The sequence below is a fragment of the Stigmatopora nigra genome, chromosome 10, assembly GCF_051989575.1.
Source record: "Stigmatopora nigra isolate UIUO_SnigA chromosome 10, RoL_Snig_1.1, whole genome shotgun sequence".
Taxonomy (NCBI): Eukaryota; Metazoa; Chordata; class Actinopteri; order Syngnathiformes; family Syngnathidae; genus Stigmatopora; species Stigmatopora nigra.
This window is the reverse complement of record NC_135517.1, coordinates 3,121,106-3,144,089: the sequence shown is the minus strand read 5'-3', so window position 1 is coordinate 3,144,089 and position 22,984 is coordinate 3,121,106. Positions and strand designations below refer to the sequence as shown.

At 36.0% G+C, this 22,984-nt stretch overlaps 1 protein-coding gene across 1 annotated transcript in view; it reads left to right on the top strand.

Moving 5' to 3' along the window:
- The first annotated feature begins 7,062 nt into the window (after positions 1–7,062).
- The window catches only part of LOC144203233 (zinc finger E-box-binding homeobox 2), a 28,667-nt gene continuing 12,745 nt past the window's right edge, over positions 7,063–22,984 (top strand). The window contains exon 1 of the mRNA XM_077726606.1: positions 7,063–7,235. Coding sequence (XP_077582732.1) covers positions 7,178–7,235 — 58 coding nt within the window. The 5' untranslated portion in view covers positions 7,063–7,177. The remainder of the gene's footprint in view (positions 7,236–22,984) is intronic.

The following is a 22,984-nucleotide window of genomic DNA, read 5'->3' as shown; positions in this document are numbered from 1 at the left end:
ATAGTCAATTTAAAAACTGTTAATTTTTCAAACAGATATTTCTTATTTAATCACATTCAATGACAGCCAATCAGTGATGTAACTTGAAAAACACTTACACTTATCCTCCACCAGAGGGAGCTATAACACGAATATACTCCATCCCTGTCAATCTAAGCCAATTCTGCCCACTCCCAAACGACCTATTAATTCACATCCTGTGCCACTTTTGTTCCCACTTTATTCAAACTGGAAGTCACATGACCGAAGCCCCTAAATATGGCGGTGACGTAAGTGGTCGAAACGCAATTGGTGTGGTCACAACTGGCTGGAAGAAGGGCGGGTTGGGGGGGTATGTTTTTACAAATCGTGCTTGTACAATATTATATGGTCATTTCTGCTATAAAAAGCTCAGCTGGGCAGTTGGGAGTGGAAACGGGAGTAAAATGTTCGCCTCGTTCGGCGAGGTTCGTTCAAGTGAAGTCATGTTTTCAGTATTTGAGACCACACCATCATATCCTATGATTAGTGAGAGAGCTATTGGAGGACTTTTGTGTTTTCACTCCATTTTGACGTGATGACAAATTACACATGGGCTGTGTGCATTAGAAAAACAACAATATTGTCGTCCCCTCATCTGGGTTTATAGAGGGCAATCATAATTGTATACTAGGGGGGAAGATACAATCATTTTTGGATGGTGAATGATGGATGAGGAGGTAATAATAGTACATTTTGGTTTTATGGTATGTTGTAGGTATAGTGTGTATGTATATTTGTGAGGAAATCTGTAAATTGTGGCTCCAGAGCTGCATGTGGTGTCTGTGGGACTTTGGAAAATATTTTTTTATTTTATTTTGATGGGATTTTGCAAATTTTGGTATACAATAGTGTTTGGTCAAAGTCGTATTTTTTAAATTATTGTTATTTTTTTAAATCAGAAAAGAGGGAAAATATTAGATTTATCCTATGTTTTAACCGTTTGTTTTTCATTTAAAAAGTGAAAAAAGTAATTTAATATAAAAATAAAATATAAAAAATATGGAGTTTTTAAACATTGGTTTATTTATAATTAAAAATAAAAAGGGAAAGAAGAAATATTTTAGATGTAATAATTAGATATTTTTTAAAATATTGGATTAGAAATCTGGATCAAAAGCCCTAAATATTCAGTTTGTTAAGATTTAAAACAGAAAAAAATGCTTTTTGAACAAAAACACAACACAAAAAGAAAGAAAATTTTTTAAAAAATTATTAATTTAAAAAGGGGCCCAATATAAAATATTTCCTATATATCTATTTTCTTCATTTGAATTTCATCATGAAACAAAGTCAGCACTCATGTTTTACTTTCTCGGGCCCTACAAAATGAGGTGGTGGGGCCACATTTGGCCCCCGAGCCGCCACTTTGACACCAACCTTTTAAATTGATTCTTAGTATGATTGAGAGACAATCTGGGTTATAAGACATGGCCTGATGGATTTTTTTGTGTTATCCCATAGGGCATAGTCAACTGGTATAGGCTCCAGCACCCCTGCAACCTTAACTGGTTGTTTACAGTAATTCTTTCAGGTTTGGCTATTTATGCATGTGTGTGAAAGTACACATTTTTTAGGATTCATTAAAATATACTGAGTAAAGCGTCTGGTGAAACCACTGAAACAGATTGATGTCCTTTCACGTTTCAACATGGATATGAAAAATAGTACACAAAATTGAATTATGAACAAGGCCACGGAATTCAAGCCACAAATCAGAATCGGGCTCTCGAACTGACTCGCCGCCATAAAATATGCGACTTCACAGACGAGTCATTTTTTTGTAGTCAGACTGACAAAAGTAAAACAACCCGTTTGGCTTTTTTTGTGCTATTCTTACACCGCCAACTAAGCTTAGAATCCCTTTTTTCTTTACGGTGGCGGAGCGTGCATTATTATTGGCATTGCGGCGTGGCATGCTCGACTCCGTGCAGCCACCGAGGCCTGGCGGGCCTCTCCGAGGTTGACTCATTTGCTCCGTGGCGAACGGGGGGTGCTGGAGGGGGTGGGACGTCATGTTTAAGATGTGCAACAATTGCAAACTTTCAACTGGGATAATACTGCTAAATATGCAGATAGTTAGTTTATAAAATCATCCAATACAAAGCTCCATAGCAAGATTTTGCACCAAAAAATGTCAATACGTCAACAAGGGCTGGCTCTAGAGGTGACTGTGTAGTTCCATTCAACAAATCACAGTACTAAATTAGCCAAAGTACCTTCTTTCTTCATACCTGGAACAATACTGCTAAATATACAGATAGTTAGTTTACAAAATCTTTCAACATAAAGCTCCATAGTAAGATTTTGCACCAAAAAATTCCAACAAATCAACAATGGCTGGCTCTAGAGGTGACTGTGTAGTTCCCTTCAACAAATAATCGTGCTAAATTAGCCAAAGCACCTTCTTCCTTCATACTGCTAAATATGCAGATAGTTAGTTTACAAAATCTTCCAATACAAAGCTCCATAACAAGATTTTATACCAAAAGAATTCAACATATCTACATGGGCTGGCTCTAGAGGTGACTGTGTAGTTCCCTTCAACAAATAATAGTACTAAATTAGCCAAAGCACCTTCTTCCTTTATACTGCTAAGTATGCAGATAGTTAGTTCACAAAATCGTCCAACAAAAAGCTCCAAATCAAGATTTTGCACCAAAAAAATCCAATACATCAACAAGGGCTGGCTCTAGAGGTGACTGTGTAGTTCCCTTCAACAAATAATAGTGCTAAATTAGCCAGAGTACCTTCTTTCTTCATATCTGGAACAATATTGCTAAATATACATATATTTAGTTTACAGAATCTTCCAAAACAAAGCTCCACTGCAAGATTTTGCACCAAAAAATGTCAATACATCAACAAGGGCTGGCTCTAGAGGTGACTGTGTAGTTCCCTTCAACAAATAATAGTACTAAATTAACCAAAGCACCATCTTCCTTCATACCTGGAACTCAATACCAATTACCATATTTTGCTGTTTAATATACCCCCTCCCCATTTAATATATATATAGTATAATAAACGACAGGGGTATATTAAATGGCGCTCAACCAGTAAGGTACAATCCAATCCACACTCTTTGTGCCGAAACAGGGTGCATCACTGAACCACATTATCCTTTGATAGCCACTTTATCCTCATAAGGGTCGCGTAGGGTGCTAAAGCCCATCCCAACTGACGCCAGGCCAAAAGCAGGGGGACACCCAGAAGCCAACCAATCCCAGAAGACGGACAACCAATCAGAATCACACTCATACCTACAAACAATTTAGCATCCAATCAGCCTACCATGAACATGGGAGGAAACTGTAGTACCCAGAAAAAAACCCACAACATGCAATCTACAAGTGGACCAACTTGATATTGAACCCACGACCCCAAAGCTGCGAGGCAGTAGCACTCACCACACAGCCACAGTCTTACAAATATACATACTATATGTTAATTTACATTATCATATTCATGAATATATGCTCTCACATATTAAATCAATCCAAATGAGATAATGACCACTTTTCGGCCTAAATGGAAAGTTGCACAGGCTCAATTTCTGGGGAGTTCCCCAATGGAAATGTCCTCAAAATAAGAAGGGAACTTTTTTTTTTTCAAATGCAAAGAAGTGGGCAACATAATGACTTTTCTCTTTTCTTGTGCCGCCATTCAGAGAAAGGCTTTTCTTTCCCTTTGTCACTTGGCTTTGGCATATAATTAACTCCTGCTTAATATGCTGTTTAAAGGTTCTCCTCCCTGGGTTGGGAAGCTTTGAACCCATACACCGCAAACCGGGACAAAACCCCAGTGGGACTGCTTCCTTCCATGCTCCTCCTAGTGCATGCATGCATTTTTTTTTGCCAGTGTGTGTTTTTTTGTGTTTTTTGTGTGTTAGGGAACGTCAACGTTTTTTACATTGTTCTTTGAGCAAAGCACAACATTGAAACCAGAGTTGAGATTTAACGAAGAACGTCTGGGCTCTGTGAGGAATACACTTTTGGTTTGGGAAAACATGGTGGATCCATTTTTTTTTTGTTGCAGTTTGGTCCAAAACTTAACTTTTTTTTTTAACTGAGAGTAAAATATGTTCAGTCTGTCTATTAAGATTGTAAAAATACAACAATTTGGATTGGTAAGAAGATTTGTCAAGTTTTTAAGGTTTAGAGATTTTTGAGAACAACATTTTTAGAGCCAAATTTGCACCAAAATAAGGGGAGGAGCTTGTTCAATTGAGAGGGTTTCATAGAAGTCCATTTTACTTTAAATTTAGTGTTTGGGGTGACCTTGATTTTGACATTTATAGTGACTTAAAATGTTTAATTCTTTCTGCCACTTTTTTAATGAAAAATTTAGTGAAAAAATGCCAAAAATTATATATTTTTCAACTGTTCAGATTAGATTAGAATTATATTTCATCCCGTATTTGTGGAAATGTCCTTATTTGCAGTAATAAGCACAGACACAGAAGACATTGTAGACCTAGCTAAAAAAACTGGAGCTACACAAGTGCATATATCATATTAAATCAATCCAAAGCATTAAAATATAGTCAAATATTTTACTAAATATCATATGATTATGAAATTCCCAAATCTAGTCCACTACAGCCCAGTCCACCTAAATTTAAAGGGATACAACACACCTACGGGACTCGAACAATCAATCAAACAGGTGGCCGAATCACAAAAAGCCACTCTGCCAATTCAGTAAGTCAATCAATAAGCGTCCTCAGCACTATTTGGGTGAAAATGACACCCAGGGGGGCCACATATGACAGACTCCCAGGACCTCTAAAGCACCTCTGCACCTTTGTGACCCTCATCTGTAGCAAAGTTTATTGCCCCCCTTCCACGGGGTGGTTCCCCTCCTCCCTACCGTTCCTTCGTGCTGTCAACAAAAGGCCCACGGTGACCCTTCTGTCCTTCTTTCTTCCAGTAAAACCCTTCTTTTTTGCCCCCCTACCTATAGAGCCTACCACCGGGATGCTTTCGTCTGTTACGAAACAAACCATTGAAAGGGGTCGTAATGGTTTGTTATGGTGGCATTCATTCAGGTACTGCAATTAAGTGAAATATAATATTGATTTAAATATGACACTATATGGGGTGCACCTGCATTATCTATTGGGGGGGGGGGTGGTTAGAACTTTTGTAATACTTGAAAATACTAGAAAAAATGTCGTTAGTTATGTTATTTAATTAAATAATAATATTTTGTTTAATATTTAGTATTTTGTTGATTTTATATGGATATGTTATTGCATTCACCTTAAAAATAAAATATATATATTTTTAAGTTTGTTTTTTTTAAATTAATTACTTTTTTTAATTATTAAAAAAACACCCCTAAAAATTTTAATTTGAAAAAAGGCCATGAACTTTTGTAATACTTAAAAATACTAGAAAAAATATGTCGTGAGTTATATTATTTAACTAAATAATAATATTTTGTTTAATATTTAGTATTTTGTTGATTTTATATGGATATTTTATTGCATTCACCTTAAAAATAAAATATATATATTTTTAAGTTTGTTTTTTTAAATTAATTACTTTTTAAAAATAATTAAAAAAACACCCCCAAAAATTTTAATTTGAAAAAAGGCCATGGCTTTTTTAAATTTTAATTTTATCCTTGTATATGAATAGTTCATGTACATATTGTTGTAAAATACACCTGGATAATTATTTTAGCATATCTATCCCTAGCATTATAGTATTTTTAGATGTTTTAAATATAGTTTAAAATATTTTATTCTGAAAGAAAAATGTGTTAGACGTATTCTCAATCAGTTCATTTTCATCCTTATTTGCTCGTCCATACTGTTTAATAGAATGAATTAACATTGATTATTTTATATTTAGGTTGTGGCAATCATTGAGGGGGTTCTACTCTATTTTTTTGGAAGGGGGGGGGGGTTGTTTTGGTTTTTTGAGTTGCAAAACAGATTAAGATCCAGGTTGCAACACAATGGCCGTTCGATGCACCACTTCCTACAGCCATTGGGGGCGCCACGGGGGTCCTCTCCAGGGGTACTCGCGCAGGTGCGACTAGGAATGTTATAAAACACGGAGGGTCCACAGAGGGATCGTACACGGGCGACCTGGGGAGAGGGGGGTCTTTTTTGTCATTAACCTGCAATATTGGGGTGAATGCTTGTGTTATGCGAAGCTATGCGCATGCGCGTGCGTGTCTGATGAAGAAGAGAAGAGGAAGAAAAGTTTGGAGAGAAAGACGCGCGCATGCGCAATAGGTGGAGGTTTGCCATGTATTGATTCGATGTTAAATGTATTGAGGACACAAAAAGGGAGAAAATTGATTGTTTTGGGTTTATTAATGACGTTTTTAATTGTTATTTCAACATGTTATATTGTTTTTGGTTTATTAAATACGTTTTTAATTGTTATACCAAAATTGTATATTGTTTTTGGTTTATTAATGACGTTTTTAATCGTTTTATCGAGGTTTTATATACTCAAAGTTATACTATTAAGATAGTAAACTGGAGTTTAAAAGTTTTAACATTCAATAAAGTAGTCATTCATTTTCTGTACTGCTTTTCTGTTCTGTTATCCTCGCCAGGGGGGTGCTGGAGCCTATCCCAGCTAAGAGTAGGCTGACATCCTCAATTAGTTGCACGATTGTAAACAACCCAAAATAGTCACTCTATACTAGCAAGGGTTAATCCATCATATCCCAGATATTCCCCATCTGCATCCTCATTGGCTGAGGACCATTTATAGGGGCGTGGCTTAGTCAAATCAATTTTTAAAAACTACTTCGCACCAATAATTGGCTCCACTTGATAGGTTGAAGCCAATTCCAAGTTTTTAAATGATAAAAAAGTAAGTTGGGGTTCAATTTGAGCCCCACCCAGGGTGGCACCCTTGTCCAATGACGTCAGAGGTGTTCGCCTATGCTGAAACCGCCCCCTCCGCGTGGAGTCCCATCATCACGAGCTGTGGGTGTCCCACTGGGCGTGAATGCGATGGCTCCCTCCCCGCTTTCCCCGCTCTCTCCCTTGTCCTCCCCCCTTATCCCCCGGTTTCTGTCGTGTCCCGAGGCTGCCACGACGGACGGAGAGCACCGCACTCGCGTCGCGGCTTTCCACGGGACCACCCCCCTCCCCGAACCCGAGTCCCCCCTCCGCCGTACTCGGACCATGACGGAGGAAAGTCGGGGCAAGAGGAGGAAACAAGCCAACCCGAGGAGAAGTCGAGGTAAGCGGCGGATGATTTAAGGATGGGATGAAGTGGGGGGGATGGATAATAATGATGGGTGCGCGTGGATGGAGGAGAGCACCCACGCGTGGATATTTTGACAACTAAACTCTTTTATATCGCCATTATAGTTCTTAAAACTGCTTTTGGAATGTGTGCTTTTGTGTGTGTGTGTGCACCTTGCTAAAAGATGCACAACTATGAGTATATCTTTTAAAAAAGCATGAAAATAACATTTTTTCATTAAAAAAAAGTTGCTTTTATGGTATTTATAGCTCATTAGCTCAAGTTATCTGTCCCAAAACTTTTGGAAACCAATGAGTCACTGCTTATACATGTTGAGATTGTTTAAAATATGTGCAATCTTTAAAAAGAAGCATGAATATAACATTAATTTCATTAAAAATGCCACTTTTAGCGTATTCATAACTCGTTAGTTGAAGTTATGTGTCCCAAAACTTTTGGAAACTAATGAGTCGCTGCTTATACATGTTGAGATTGTTTAAAATATGAACAATCTTTAACAATAAGCATGAATATAACATTAATTTCATTAAAAAATGCATTTTTTTAGCGTATTCATAACTCATTAGCTCAATTTATCTGTCCCAAAACTTTTGAAAACTAATGACTCACTGCTTATAAATGTCGAGATTGTTTAAAAATATGCGCAATCTTTAAAAAAACACGAAAATAACATTAATTTCATTAAAAAAGCATTTTTAGCATATTCATAACTCATTAGCTCAAGTTATCTGTCCCAAAACTTTTGAAAACTAATGAGTCTCTGCTAATAAATGTTAAGATTGTTTTGTTATGCTGTTGTGCAAGCTGGTAAAAGAATAATAGGCTTTTATAATGCGATTTTTTGATGAAATTGGGGCTTCTTAGACGAGATTTTTTTGAAGAATAGAGTGGGGTGACATTTGTATAGGAGTCATGAGGCCAGTGTCGGCACATCATACTTTACACGCTTAAATCCATTATGGTGGTCACGCAAAAGTGAAAAAAAAAAAAAAGACAAGCCAATAGCGTTTCAAATTGCATTAAAAAATAATTGCCAAGTATGGAGCGTCTCGTTTTATGTGGTTTGCCTCTAATGTCATTCTATATTTACGCCGCCAACCAGCTGATGGAGATTTAGTTCCAGTCTATGAACATAGCGTAAAAAAGACTTTCTATAACAACTATTGAGATCTCCTTTTTTGTCATTTATACAACTTTTTTGAACAAAATAATCATCGCTAAAGGCCTTGAGAGCAATTAAAGTGATGAAATAGCAATTAAAAGTTATTAAGCGTGCGCTTGTTTGGCATCCGACACGGAACTGCCGGGTGTTTACGTCCACGCCGTGGTTTATTTAGGACTCCCTTCGTTTCATTGTGAATGTCACCTTAGTGTCATAACACACACACACACACACACATATTTAGTGTGGGGTGTCAGACTCGGGTTGGTTCGCGGGCTGCTTTAACGTCAACTTGATTTTATGTGGGCGATTTTAGATATAATATTTAGATTTTTTTATTTATAAATGGATTAAAAGAAGTGGATTAAAAGGCCTGAATGTTCAGTTTTTTGTAGATTTAAAACAATGTTTATTTTAGCTTTTTTTATATATATATATATATATATATATATTTTTAGATTTTACAAGGTCAACTTGATTTCATGTGGGCTGGGGCATTTTAGATATAATATTTAGATTTTTTTATTTTTATAAATGGATTAAAAGAAGTGGATTAAAAGCCCTGAATATTCCGTTTTTTGTAGATCTAAAACTATGTTTATTTTAGCTTCTTCTAAAATATATTTGATTTTACCAAATTATTTTAGATATTTTATTTAGATTTTTTTTTAAATAAATGGATTAAAAGAACTGGATTAAAAGACATGAATATTCCGTTTTTTATAGATTTAAAACAATGTTTATTTTAGCTTCTAAAATATATTTTATTGATTTTACCAAATTATTTTAGATATTTTATTTAGATTTTTTTTTTTAATAAATGGATTAAAAGAACTGGATTAAAAGCCCTGAATATTCAGTTTTTTTATAGATTTAAAACAATGTTTATTTTAGCTTCTAAAATATATTTTTTTGATTTTACCAAATTATTTTAGATATATTATTTAGATTTTTTTTAAATAAATGGATAAAAAGAACTGGATTAAAAGACATGAATATTCAGATTTTTATAGATTTTAAACAATGTTTATTTTTAGCTTTTTTATTTATATTTTTTAGATTTCACCAAATGATTTTTCAACTAAAAACACAGAAAAAAATGGATTAAAAAATGACAATTATTGATTCAAAATTGGAGAAATCAGTAAACTTAATATACATCTATACTCTCCATTTTAATTTGATCCTAAAACAGAAATTCAGCACTCATCATTCACATTCCCGGACCACAAAAAAATTATGCAGCGTACCAGATTTAGCCCCCGGGCCGCCACTTTGACACATATGGCATCGACCTTTAACCCTCACATAACAGTTTGTCGACCAACCTAGCGCAATTTGGCATGTCAACAACATCCCAGACACATTGAAGCTGTCATTAGACTCCACAAAAAAATTCTAAGTTCTAACAGTAAAACGCCATTGATATGAAACAATTTAGCATTTAAGAGGACATCATTGTTTTTTTTCTATCCACTAATACCGTCCCTATATCCAGCCTTTGCTGTCAAATGTAGGCAATGTTCTTGTGACGCCAGCGTGCAAATGCGTGCAAATGCGTGCAGCGTTTGGAATGCGTTTTTGGCTACAAATCCAGCGTTAAGGATCCTTGATAAAACCAAATGAATCTGGCAGCTCGAAAAGACTTTCGGGACGCCAAAACCAAGAAAAAAGCTGATCCTAAAGCGAGCTTTTTTGACTTTTTCCAAGGCGCCCGTAAAACTGTCAGCACCGAAAAAATATCAAGCAAAACTGGGGAAGTTAGCGCCATTTTTTTCCCGTTTTTTTGGCAGAAATTGTGTGGTCTGAAAGGACGACTTTGACAATTTTGCATCCAAACCGTGGCAAATTCTTGACGTGAGTCACTGTTAATATTCATTCGTCACGTGGATTATCTTGCCAGATGTCTATATAATCATCAAAAAAATGACATTGACATGGCTCGGGGGAATTTTTCTTCAAAGTCGGACATCTTTATAAATGATAAATAGCTGAAGATAAATTTCGGTTAACCACCGTGGTAAGGTAACTCAAATTTGTTTTTGAGATGGAACATGACATGAGTTTATCAGAGGATTTGAGTTTTGAAAGATTTTAGGGAGAATTGCAAGCTAATCGTGGGTTTTTGTTGATTGTAATTTATTTGGTGTGCATAAATCTGCGAATTAAGTTGTTGAAATACTGGGTTTTTTCAGTTTTTGATGGATTTTGCTGAAGTTTTTTGTGTTATTTGAGCTAAAAATGAGCATTTTGATTGGTTCAGAGTCAAATGGTTATGCTAGTTTGATGATAAGTTGACAATTTTGAGCTAAATAGTTGTAATTTTAAAAGTAAAACACACAAAAATGACACGTTTGGAAAATTGTATATATAATGTGCACTGTATTACAAGGCGCACTGTATTATAAGGCGCACTGTCAATTTTGGAGAAAATTTAAGACTTTTAAGTGCGCCTTATAGTGGTGAAAATACGGTAAATGCTATTGACTTCCAGGTATGAAGCACTCACTCACTACACAGTCACCTCTAGAGCCAGCCATTGTTGATGTTTTGGATTTTTTGGTATAAAATCTTGCAGTGGGGGAGGAGCTATATGATGGAAGATGTTGTAAACTAAGATGGCATCTGCATATTTAACAGTATTGTCCCAGTTCAGGTGTTTGTGGTTTTTTTAATATCCGACAGTGGTGGTTTTTTGTTTTCAGTTTTTTCCATATATAAGGCGCACTGAATTATAAGGCGCACTGTCTATTTTGAAGAAAATGTAAGACTTTTAAGTGCGCCTTATAGTCGTGAAAATACGCTAATTGAAGTTTTCAAAGCAGTTACACATTATACTCCTTTACGCTTTTCCGTCGAAATAACGTCGCCATGTTGTGGAACCGATTTGTCTTTTAAAAAAAAAAAAAATTTAAAAAGGAGGGATTTCTCTTTCTCCTCCCCTCACTCGAGTCCCTCTTTCTTTCCCCCCTTTTTTCAAGTGCCAATTTATTTAAACTCCTTTCCCCTTTTCTTCTTTCTCCTTCATTGATTTCCAAACCCCAGTCTTTGTGTGCAGCTGGGGCCCAGCTGTGCGTCTTGCGACGGTGGACGGACGAGTGTGCGCGTGGACATGTGTGTGTGTGTGTGTGTGTGTGTGTGTGTTTGTGTGGCTTTTTTTCTGGCACATTGCTGCCACAGTGTGCGCAGAAAACTGTACGCACAAAAGGACCCTGGCCGCAAAAAAAGACGGGTGAGGGGAGGGGGTTTTAGGATGCAAGAGATGGACACGTATGGTATAAGACAAGGGTGTCAGACTCGGGTTGGTTCGCGGGCCGCTTTAATGTCAACTTGATTTCATGTGGGCTATTTTAGATATGATATTTTGATTTTTTTTTTTATAAATGGATTAAAAGAACTGGATTAAAAGCTCTGGATGTTCAGTTTTTTTTATAGATCTAAAATAATGTTTATTTGAGGTATTTTATATATATTTTTAGATTTTATAAAATTATTTTTGAACTAAAAACATGGAAAAAATGGATTAAAAATGACAATTATTGATTTAAAAGGGGGAAATTAGGAAGTTTAATATACATCTATACTCTTTATTTTAATTTGATCCTAAAACTGAAATTTGGCACTCATGATTTACTTTCCCGGGCCACACAAAATTATGTGGTGGGCCAGATTTTTGCCCCCGGGCCGCCACTTTCACAAACTAGATATAATATTTAGATTTTTTTTTATATAAATGGATTAAAATAACTGGATTAAAAGCCCTGAATATTCAGTTTTTTTGTAGATCTAAAACAATGTTTCTTTTAGCTTTTTTTAAATATATTTTTAGATTTTACCAAATTATTTTTGAATGAAAAACACAGAAAAAAATTAATTAAAAATTGTCATTATTGATTGAAAAGGGGGAAAATCTGCAAATTTAATATACATCTATACTTTTCATTTCAATTTGTTACTAAAACAGAAAGTCGGCACTCATCATTTACTTTCTCGGACCTCACAAAATGATGCAGCGGGCCAGATTTGGCCCCCGTGCCGCCACTTTGACACATGTGGTATAGTGGGTCGACGGTTTGGGATGAGACGGCGGCCAGGGGCGATGGCAGCGTGGTTTTTATGGCGGTAGGGGTTTTTTAGGTCGGGCGTCGGACCCGGCGGGTAGGGGCACCGAAGGGGGAACCAGACGAGGATGATGACAGAAGTGGGGAGCTGATGTGGTTGACAGAACCAGAGACGGTAAAAGCATTTAGTTGGGCGTGAGGTGATGGCACGAAAGAATCCATTTCACACCGAGAAGTGGAGTTTCTTCAGGGTTGCAGTACTTATAAATTGCTAACGGTTGTGTTGTATGTGTCAAATGAGTGTATTTGTAAACAAGCTACTGGTAAACTGAATGGGCTGAGTAAATAAGCCCCTGATTTGACCATGTGACTAGGCCAAGTCATTTAGTACTTGTATGTATCAATTGCTCCCTTATTTTTGATTGCAATTCCACTTATTTAGGGATAATAAAATGCACAAATGGAATGGAATACTCACATAGGTTGCACGTAAAAGTCTAAAAATTTTCTCCAAAGTGTATGCATAAAATACGGGAAAAACGTATAAAATAAGGGAAAAACATAAAAATACAGAAAAAACGTAAAAAAATATGGGAAAAACGTAAAAAAGACGGAGAAAAACGTATAACATACGTGAAAAACGTATAAAGTACGGGAAAAACGTAAAAAATACAGAAAAAACGTAGAAAATACAACTTCGGATTAAAAACGTTCGGTTTTAAAAATGTATTTAGTATTTCAAAATATTTTTTTATATATGGAAGAGCTGTCAAGTCTTACATTTTTACCGTAAGACGCTAAATAAGGACACGTAAAAATGCTACACTATTTTTCTACACTCACATTTTGTCAATATGAGTAAAATAATTATTTTCTAACATAACAGCTGACATTAAACCATCCCATTCATCCTAAAACCATAAACTGCCCCATCATTTTTTTCCAAACAAAAAAATAAATCAAACCCACATGTCCCCTGACCATTAGCATTAGCATCTACGACAGCAACACAAGCTAATTATAGGCGTACCTCATTCCCTCTGGACACAATTCCCAATCCAGATTCATCAATCCACTTTTTTGGCATCAAAACAAAGCAACCCCCCCCCCCCCAAAAAAAAAAACTAAACATAAAACACTAATACCTCACACACAACTTTGTCAAATTATTTGTCAAGTTCCAACGCTAACACGCTAGCAAGGCCTTGCATTGCTAGCAAATCCCGCCTAGCCAATTCAGCTTTAAGCATTTGAGCGCTAATCTTTTCGCCTCCTCATTTGTCGTCTCAAGTGTCGCCTCGTTTCGCCTCGACGTAGCGGTTTGATCCCGTCCGGCTAGTCCGGGGAATCCCTTTGATTGAGTCCCTGTGTTATTTTTCACATGTTTATTCAATTACATCTCATCAATCCCATATCTTCCCTTAAATTCCTGCCGCATGGCTGCCACACTAGTACTCCCCCCCCCCCCCCCCCCCCCCCCCCCCCCCGTCCGGTCCAAACCGGAATAATTCGGAAAGATTTACAATGCCAATGCGGGATGAGTACATGTGAAAGTAGTTTTCCTCCATAATTGCCATCTCATGACATTTTTTGGAAGTTAAACTCGTACATTACATCCAAATTTTCCAAAAATGGGAGATAACCGGTCGCAGAAATTGACTAAAAAGAAGTTAGTTAAACGTCTTTTTGTGTTTTGACATCAAAGCTTTGTGGATAACAGCAGCAAAACATCGGTTTTCATTCGCATGATTGGAATTATTCGAAGGTTCTTTGTCATTGCGTTGGCACGCACTTTTGCTCTTAACTTCTATTTCTTCAAGCCCCCCCCCAAATGAGATCCTTGTTTTTGTGCAGACATCCTGGAGATTGCGTGTTTGATATGCTGCACATGTTCTACAAAAGAAAAGGCCGCTAAGTCTCCGCTTAAGGACCACGGTCTGCGCAATTTATCGATATGTACCGTATTTTCAGGACTATAAGGCGCACCGCATTATAAGGCGCACCCTCAATGAATGACATTTTTTCCATATATAAGGCGCATTGTATTATAAGGCGCACTGTCTACTTTGGAGAAAATTTAAGACTTTTAAGTGCGCCTTATAGTGGTGAAAATATGGTAATTGTTATTGACTTCCAGGTATGAAGCACTCACTACTTTACAGTCACCTCTAGAGCCAGCCATTGTTGATGTTTTGGATTTTTTTGTATAAAATCTTGTAGTGGGGGAGGAGCTATATGATGGAAGATTTTGTAAACTAAGATGGCATCTGCATATTTAACAGTATTGTTTCAGTTTAGGCGTTTTTTTTTTTTTTTTAATATCCGACAGTGGTGGTTTTTGGTTTTCTGTTTTTTCCATATATAAGGCGCACTGGATTATAAGGCGCACTGTCTTTTTTGGAGAAAATTTAAGACTTTTAAGTGCGCCTTATAGTCGTAAAAATACGCTACTGTTTTTTTTTATCATGCTTGAAATTCAATTTTTTTAAAATGCCAATAGATAGCCCAGATGTGTCAAGGACTTAAAGTACGTGTTTATTTTGTTTAAAAAAAACGTACTATATATGCTAAGATCAACAGAACAATTTACATGTCACCTGTTTTTGTCTCAAAGTGTTGTTTTTTGCCAAAAAAATGTCATAAATTTAAATCGGGGAAGATATATGAGTATATTTCAGCAACACGCTTATTTATTTATCCATTAACTTAGTTATGACCTATTTTCATCAAATTTTCAGTGCTATTCTCTCATTTTGAGGACATTTCCAAAATCTGGCATATATAATTTTGTTATACTATTACCACAATTCTAATTATGACAAACTAAAAAACAACAACACTATAATTAGCTCAACAATTCAAAAAGTATCTGCCCTTTTTCATGGACCAACTACTACTACAAAAACCTCCCATTTTCTCGTTCCTTGTACCTGTAATCACCTGGTACCACCTCTACTTGACCTACCATCCCACACACACAAAAATACACAAAAATACACACACCTGCAAGGGAGTGAACAACATTCCTAGCCCGGATAAAAATATACACAAAATTTTCTTCCACCTGTAAGCGATGACGAATGGCAATCCGTCTTAGGAGTTTCTTTTTGTTGGCAAAAATAGGAAAATGTCGGACACTTTTCAACTTCTGTGATTCAGCCATTTGTTTTATAGCTCAGGTCATTACTAATACTAATATAAACTTTACAGCAGGGATGTCAAACTCATTTTTTTGGAGTGGGCCAAGTGGTCTTTATGGTTTCCTAAGGAGAGCAGTTATTAGGCTAAGTTATGTGAATAGTACTTGATTCTATTGGATGTCATTGACGGTGTAAGGTGTCCAATCTGGGGGGACTAGGAGGGTCTGGGGGGAATTATTCTATGTTGAATGACTATTATGGTTGAAGGAATCAAGTAAATCATTGAATTATATTAGAATTTTCTCCCGTATTTTGGAAATTTAGTAGGCACAGACACAGAAGACATTGTAGACCTAGTTAAAAAAACTTGAGCCACACACTAAATCCACTAAGTTCTGCAGAATTACTCTTTAAAGCTGATCCTGATCAAGATCGAAATCTGAATCGAATGTACTAGTTTATTTTCATATATTTTTAGGGCAATTTTTCACAAAAAAAATTGTTGTAATACTTTTTCGGGCCTCTTAATGATTTTTTAAAAATTCAATTAAAGTATTTATTAATAATAATGTTCTATTTATTTAATAATATTCATTAGAATTTTATATTTTTTGTTAAAAACTACAGTAAATATTCATTTTTTTATTCACTATTTTACTTTTTTAAATTGTTATTGACAATGTATAGTCATTTTAAGAAACTATAGTAATAGTAAATACTATATTGATTCGTTACTATAGTCATACTAAAACAATTTTTTTAGGCAAAAGTCTTGATTCTAAAGACAAAAAAATCATTTTTTTTGCATTAAATTGAGGGGGAAAAAGTACCTAGTAGTTTTGCAGTATTTTTTAAAATGTATTTCACGGGGGAAAAAAATTGTAGTCTTTCAGAATAACGGAAATTTGATTTCAGCAAAAAAACATACTATCCATAAAAACCCTATCAGTTAAATTGATGTAATCATTTTAGTCAAAAATTTAAGATACTTTCTGTGGTATGAGAAGCATTCTGAGAAATAACTGTGCTAACAAAAAAATCGCTTTTTTGGTGTAAAAAGAGCATCCAAGTATGCATACTGAATTAGTACATCGCTAATATTTCCTAAGCGGGATTCCCTCACCTCATCACATGATCATTATTACTCATACTCCACCATCTCCAACAATATTTTCAAATACCTCCCATCTGAAAAACCTCTTTCTTCAAAACCACATCTAATATTGGCAAGCTTATTTTTTTGCTAACGTATAGCTCGGATTTAGCCCTGGAGGAGGCATTTAATTTCAAAATAAAACACACCGATCCTTGAAAATGAAAGGGCCAAACATCCAATAACATTTCTGAGGTTTGTACCAAATCCATTTTTTCCATTTTGTGGCATACTTCGATACCTCGTCCCTCGGGGGAGGGGCTTAACGCATACTTGTGATTATATAGTCACGAGACCACCGGGCAGCATATCTAACAACAAAAACGTCATCCCCCTACATACCCACACTAGAAGTGCGACTATATCCAGACGTCATACCGAGCACGGACGCCATTCCGTGCCCCAACCGCTTCATTTTTACACTTTTTTTTAGGACTTTTTAATAGCATTTCTGCTTTTCATCTTTCCACTTTTGTCATCCGTTCCAATTTCTGCCATCTGCATCGACTCTTTAAGGCCGTCGTTATATATTTCCATTTTGAAACGCTAGTTTTGATCCTCATTATCGACGTATTGAGGTCGGTTGGGGTTCTCCTAGTTTGTTCGGTCTCTGTCCCGTCACCGGTTGGGGGGCCCCCGTCCCGCCGACATGGTACGCCGCCCCGTTACCCGAGCGCCGACCCCCCTCCCCGTCCCCCCCCTCCCCTCGGAAAACCACTTCAAACGAGCAGCGCCATCAAAGCCCGCAGGCAGGCAGGCAGGCAGCCAGCCAGCCAACAAGGCAGCAAGTCGGCCAGCCTTCTGCTTCGACTTAAAATTACTGTCGTCCCAGTCGCGAGGCCGCTTTCCTCTTCTGATACACATCAAAGATCCTCTTAAAATAGGGGTGTCAGACTCGGGTTGGTTGGCGGGACGCTTTAACGTCAACTTGATTTCATGTGGGCTGGTTTTAGATATAATATTTAGATTTTTTTGCCTTTTAAATGGATTAAATTAACTGGATTAAAAGGGCTGAATATTTAGTTTTTTATTGATCTAAAACAATGTTTATTTTAGATTTTTTTAATATATATTTTTAGATTTTACAAAATTATTTTTGAACTAAAAACACGGGAAAATGGATTAAAAATGTCAATTATTGATTTAAAAGGGGAAAATCAGGAAATTTAATATACATCTATACGAAGGGTGTCAATATTTAGAATTTTTTAAAGAAATGGATTAAATGAACTGGATTAAGAGCCTGGATATTCCGTTTTTTATAGATCTAAAACAATGTTTATTTTAGCTTTTTTTTAATATTTATTATTTTTTTAATATTTTAGATACAATATTTAGATTTTTATTTTTAAAAATGGATTAAAAGAACTGGATTAAAAGCCCTGAATATTCAGTATTTTATAGATCTAAAACAAAGTTTATTTTAGCTTTTTTAAATATATTTTTAGATTATACAAAATGATTTTTGAACTAAAAACACAGAAAAATGATTTAAAAAATGACAATTATTGATTTAAAAGGGTGAAAATCGGGAAATTTAATATACATCTATACTCTTCATCTTAATTTTATCCTAAAACAGAAAGTCGGCACTCATGATTTACTTTCCCGGGCTACAAAAAAATGATGCGGCGGGCCAGATTTGGCCCCCGGGCCACCACTTTGACACACGTCTTAAACTTTCAAAACCCCTGGCAAGCATGCGTCGCCTTGAAGAGTCTACGACTTTAATGAAGTTTTATTTTAGGACAACGGGCTAGCCTGTGCTTGGCATATTCAATTGTACTCAGACAAAAAGAACTAAATGTTTAACTCAATATGTCATTTTTTAAATCAATCCCGCGTGACCATAAAAAAATGGAGTGCTTGTTATACGCTCATTAAAAAAGCTTCCTGAAAATTAAAGAAGAGGACTTGGAGTTTTTTTTTGTTTTAAAAGAGGTTCAGAGTAAAGTTATGGGATGGCGGATTGGAAGTGGATTAAAAAATTTAAAGATTATGGTTGTTATTTTGACAGTAAAACTGGATTCAAGAAGATTTAATTACAAAATAATCCAGTGGAAAAAGGGTATTAAATCTATATCCATATTATAGATACATATGCACTTCTATTAATCATATTTTCATAAGATGAAAGTGTCATAAAATATTACAAATCCAAATTGTCGCAAATTGACTTTTTGATGCAAAAAATATACCTTATTTTAAAAAAATTGTGTTATGCAATACCATAAATACCATTTCCATAAGAGTAAAATGTCATAAAATATTTATGCCAAATCCAAAACGTCACAAATTGACTTTTTAAATGCAAAAAACAAAAAAACAAAACAAACAAAAAAGCGCATTTGACCGCTTTAATCCCATTTTCATAAGAAGAAAATGTCAAAATATTTATACCAAATCCAAATTCTCACAAATTGACTTTTTGATGCAAAAAAGAAATATATTTTCTTTAAAAATCACGTTATCCACTACTATTAATCGCATTTCCAACAGAGAAAAATGTCAAAAAATACTTATGTCAAATCAAATGGTCCAAAAATTGACTTGTTTTAATGCAAAAAACCCCAAAACAAACAAAAAACGCATTTGACCACCTAAAACTAAACAATAAACAAAATCCCTTTTCTCAACTGAAGCAATTCAATCAAAAAAATCCAAACTTCAATACTACAATGTCTTCAGTCACGTCCTGGTTGACCTTTTGCAACAAGGTCACCAAAGGTCACCCAAAAACTTGCCATCCTCAGCTGCAACACCCAACATGAACCAGACGAGGGCACCAATCCTTTACACTCTCCCACCCATCTGCACCCCCCTCCCACCCCACCTCCCCCAATTCCCCCGAACCAAAGTCACATGAGGACAACAATCAATACCCCCCCCCTCATCATCCTTTCAACCGCTTCTCCATTGTTGTCCCCCCCCCGCGTGCACACGTGTTGTAAATAACCCAGTGATGTTCCACTTAATGAGCACTTAATCGTCCCTTTTCAACCAAAAAAAAAAAAAAAATCAAAAACCCATTTTATTTACAAACATTTAAATAAGACAAAAGCCAACGGGACCCCCCCCCCCTATCGAGGCGACCGCTCTTTAAACAAACCAAATCCCACAGTGTGTCATTTCAAAGCATATTTTTTACTATTTTTTTTCATTTTTTTAGTCTGCACCCTCGATTAAAACAACTTTTTTTTCTACGCTTGTCAGAGAGTGTTTGAATATACAAAAGGGACGAAACATGGTGTCCCCCCCACCCCCCAAACCCCCCCAAAACCCCCAGTTGGCCACATCAGAAAGCTGTCCCTGAGCATTTTCATGTGTAAAGCAAAAAAAAATAAAAAATAAAGGAAAACAAATTTTGGACGGCGGGTATTTATAGAGTGCCGTGTGAGAGCTTTTTTTTTTTTTGCAATGACAGGAGCCTAATGAAGTGGAGCCTTGCTTTTTTTGATTCATCATGTGGTTTTTTGTTGCAGTCCCTCTGTGCATTCCTGGCTCGGTCCCTTAGAAAACCAGTGGAAGGCCCAGGGCCAAGTTTTTGCGCATTATAGACGCGCCTTAGGGCTCTTTTTTGGGTTCGAAATGGCGAGCCGACTGCGGTGGGCAGGTTTCTATTCATATGGTGCGTTTGTGGTTGTCTGTTATGTTGATATTGTTTGGATTTTGTGCTATTTTGAACTTTAAAGTCATGCTAACATGTTGGAGGTTATGCTGGATTAGATTAGATTTCAGATGATTGGCATTTTTGGATGGGAAAATGAAGCAGAAATAGCGCAAGTAGCGGTTTTTGTTTATAAGTGTATCAGTTTTTGTTTGTAGTGTGTGTGTGTGTGGCTCCAGTTTTTTTTAACTAGGTCTACAATGTCTTCTGTGGCTGTGCTTGGTACTGCAATTAAGGAAATTTACCGAATATGGGATGAAATATAATTCTAATTTAATCTAATAAATGTTGGTCATTGTTTAGAAATGACTCAAACTGTTTTTTTTGTATTACATACCTGTCTAATTATACATTATCCTGTATTTTATAAGTATTTTGGTCTTTTCAAATAGAATACACTGTTTAACAACTTTTTTACGGATTTTTAAAGTACATTTTTTTGTAGAAGTGATCTGGTTTGACCCATTTAGGCTCTAATCCAGTTGTTTTTGATGACCTGGTAATTGTTTTGATGCCTTAAATTGGCAGATTAATTTGTTTTTTTTAGAATAATCTGTGTCCAAAACGAGCCAAAATGGATTCTTACTTGCAATTAATGCTAGAAATGAACTTAAATGATGCTTCCTTTGGATTGTTATATAATATTATATTAAAAATAACGAAAAATGAACCTAAAACTCAACATTAGCTGCATTAGCATGCATTAGCATGTTAGCATTAACAATGTAATTGACAAGTATATTCGTCAATAGCAGTGAACTCGGACTATGTTTTGATTCTATGTTGACATAATGACTTGAAAAACAAAAAAAAATGGGGGAAAGTTTCAACGACTTGCCTTTTGAATCCAAATTTTACAAATAAGACCGAACAATGAGTCGCCATTGTTGCCCTCATGACTCCAATTCCATTTCATAATTCACCAGGATATGTCAATACGGATGTAGGATATTAAATTTAATTCACTCTATTAGGGAAATTATCGGCAGTAGAAAAATCATCCATCTGTACAATTTCATCTTTTAAAATAGCCCGTCCTTGGCCTTTTCTGTTTAGATTTCGACTTAAAAACAGATGCTAGCAAAAGCTAGTTTTTAATGAATTTGTTGTACGCTTTGGTTTGTCTTATACGAGGATAAAAAACCCCAAAACAATGCAAATTGTGTTTTTGGTTGGCCTTGAAATTGTAGTTGTTTTTGCCCGACGGTGACAGCGGAGATTTTTGTGATAGCGGCGGTGTTTTGGTAGCGGCTAATGAGCGGGACTTCTAAAATAAAGCCTGGTTTTGGCATGCTTTTTAATCTTTTTAGTTTTGCGGGAAAGAGTCGGTCGGAGTCCGTTTTTTTTATGTTTCGCTCTCTTATCTCTTTGTCTAACTTTACTTCTGGCTCAGATGTTGTCTTTTTAGAGCACATGTGTCAAAGTGGCGGCCCGGGGGCCAAATCTGATCATTGTAATCAACCCTTGTCTGTCTATTTAAAACTGTGTGTTTGTCAGTTTTTGTGGGGATTCCTCTGCTTTGTTTGTGTTATGCTATGTTGCCATGTCATGTTTCTAGTTCTTTGTTTCCCTATGTATTTTCATGCCTGGTTTGGTTTTGTAATTTAATTATAAGTCCTTAGTTCACTGGTGTCAAAGTGGCAGCCCGCGGGCCAAATCTGGTCCGCTGCATCATTTTGTGCGGCCCGGGAAAGTCAATGATGAGTGCCGACTTTCTGTTTTAGGATCAAATTAAAATGAAGAGTATAGCTGTATATTAAATGTCCTGATTTTCCCCCTTTTAGGTCAATAATTGTAGTTTTTAAATATTTTTTTCTGTTTTTAGTTAACCCTAAAATCTAAAAATGTATATAAAAAAAAGCTAAAATAAACACTGTTTTAGATCTATAAATAAAACTGAATATTCATGACTTTTAATTTGATCGAAGACTGTTTATTTTTGCTTTTTTAAAAGATATTTCTAGATTTAACAAAATAATTTTTGAGCTAAAAACTGGAAAAATGATTAAAAAATGACAATTACTGATTTAAAAGGGGGGAAAATCAGGAAATTTAATATACATCGATAGTCTTCATTTTAATTTGATCCTAAAACAGAAAGTCCGCACTCATCATTTACTTTCAAGGGGCCACACAAAATGATGCAACGGGCCAGATTTAGCCCCCGGGCCGCCACTTTGACACATGTTTTAATCCATCCAATAAAAAAAATCTAAATATTATATCTAAAATGGTCCGGTCCACGTGAAATCAAGCCCACGAACCAACCCGAGTCTGACACCCCTCATCTTAGAGGACGTTATCCCCCCCAAAAAGATACGTATTAACCCTGCATCCTTCGATACGTGTTTGTTTTCTTTTGGGTGGCCGTCGCTAGCTAGCCAGGAGGCTCTGGTTAGCTTGCCTCGGATCCTCATGTCAATGTGTTTGTGGCTATTATGATATGTCATTAGACAAGAATGTGTGTGCTTCCTCTTCTCTCGCCACAGAAATGCACTTAAGAAAAAAAAAAAACAGAGACAGTGCGCTTAAAAACATC